This window comes from Haplochromis burtoni, unplaced genomic scaffold (genome assembly GCF_018398535.1).
Source record: "Haplochromis burtoni strain Fernald_Lab_line unplaced genomic scaffold, NCSU_Asbu1 Contig_2256, whole genome shotgun sequence".
Classification (NCBI taxonomy): Eukaryota; Metazoa; Chordata; class Actinopteri; order Cichliformes; family Cichlidae; genus Haplochromis; species Haplochromis burtoni.
In genome coordinates this window covers 7,792-8,768 of record NW_024584617.1, presented here as the reverse complement: position 1 = coordinate 8,768, position 977 = coordinate 7,792, and the positions used below count along the sequence as shown (strand labels likewise).

General features: G+C 36.1%; 1 protein-coding gene across 1 annotated transcript in view; it reads left to right on the top strand.

Annotated features, from left to right (window-relative positions):
- Positions 1-977, top strand: part of LOC102294472 — an 8,750-nt gene continuing 7,773 nt past the window's right edge. Inside the window, exon 1 of the mRNA XM_005952822.3 lies at positions 1-73. Within this exon, the coding sequence (XP_005952884.1) occupies positions 7-73 (67 nt within the window). The 5' untranslated portion in view covers positions 1-6. The remainder of the gene's footprint in view (positions 74-977) is intronic.

Genomic DNA, 977 nt, shown 5'->3' with positions numbered 1-977 from the left:
ACGAAGATGAACGTGTCCAGAAGAGCCGTGCTGGGTTTGATTCTCCTTTGTCTGTCACCATCATCTTCTGGAGGTGAGGTTTTTCATTAGAATGATGTAAATCAGCTCTTTTGGCTGAATGTCTGATGTCAGACTTGCAGCCAGCAGCGACACATGTATATACAGAGATGCGTATTTCTCCTACTTTGTACTATGTTAGATACTTCGTGTGCTGCACTTAGTGTTTGGATATTGACAAAGCGTGTTTGTCTTAGTGATAAATATCAACAGGTGGAGGACAGACAGGTGTTAAGTTCACACGTGTGAGTAATGAAAACCATCTGAAGGATCTATCAGGAATCACCACGACAAAAATATCTAATCAGCAGAGCCTCAATTTGAATCAAATGCAGAAGAAAAATCAGAATGCTTTTCAATGTGGAGCACAATGTTGATCTTTTTCATCAAAACTCATTGATTCAAGATCAATTTTCCTTAATAGGCATTAAAGGGGGAATCATGAATTTTTTTTTTTTTTTTTATCATGAAAAAAAATATCAAAAGCGATGAGACACATGTTTCTGTTGGATCTGTGAAGATACTCTCAGCTCGGAAGGCTTTTAATTCAAGTGATTTTAATTCAAAAATGTTTCATTTTTGGGATCTTTCCATATCAGTTCGTTAAATACCTCTCACCCGATCATCCCAGATTTGCCGGAAAACAATTAAGGCAAATATAAACTTCTCAATGTACATTATGCAAACTTTTAGGTCCCTGTTGTAATAATTTTTTGTTTGAGAAAATTAAATGTTCGATTACATATGAGCAGGTATCAGGGTGTTGTTGGAAATTTTGCTGATATGACTCTGTGTAGAGGATATTTTAAAATTCTATTATCTAAAAAAACACTTTAAGGGACATCGCATGGCTGTATGAATGTGAACTCTCAGAGGTGAAGCTCACACAGAAAGATGGATTGAAATTATTGGCTGTCCCA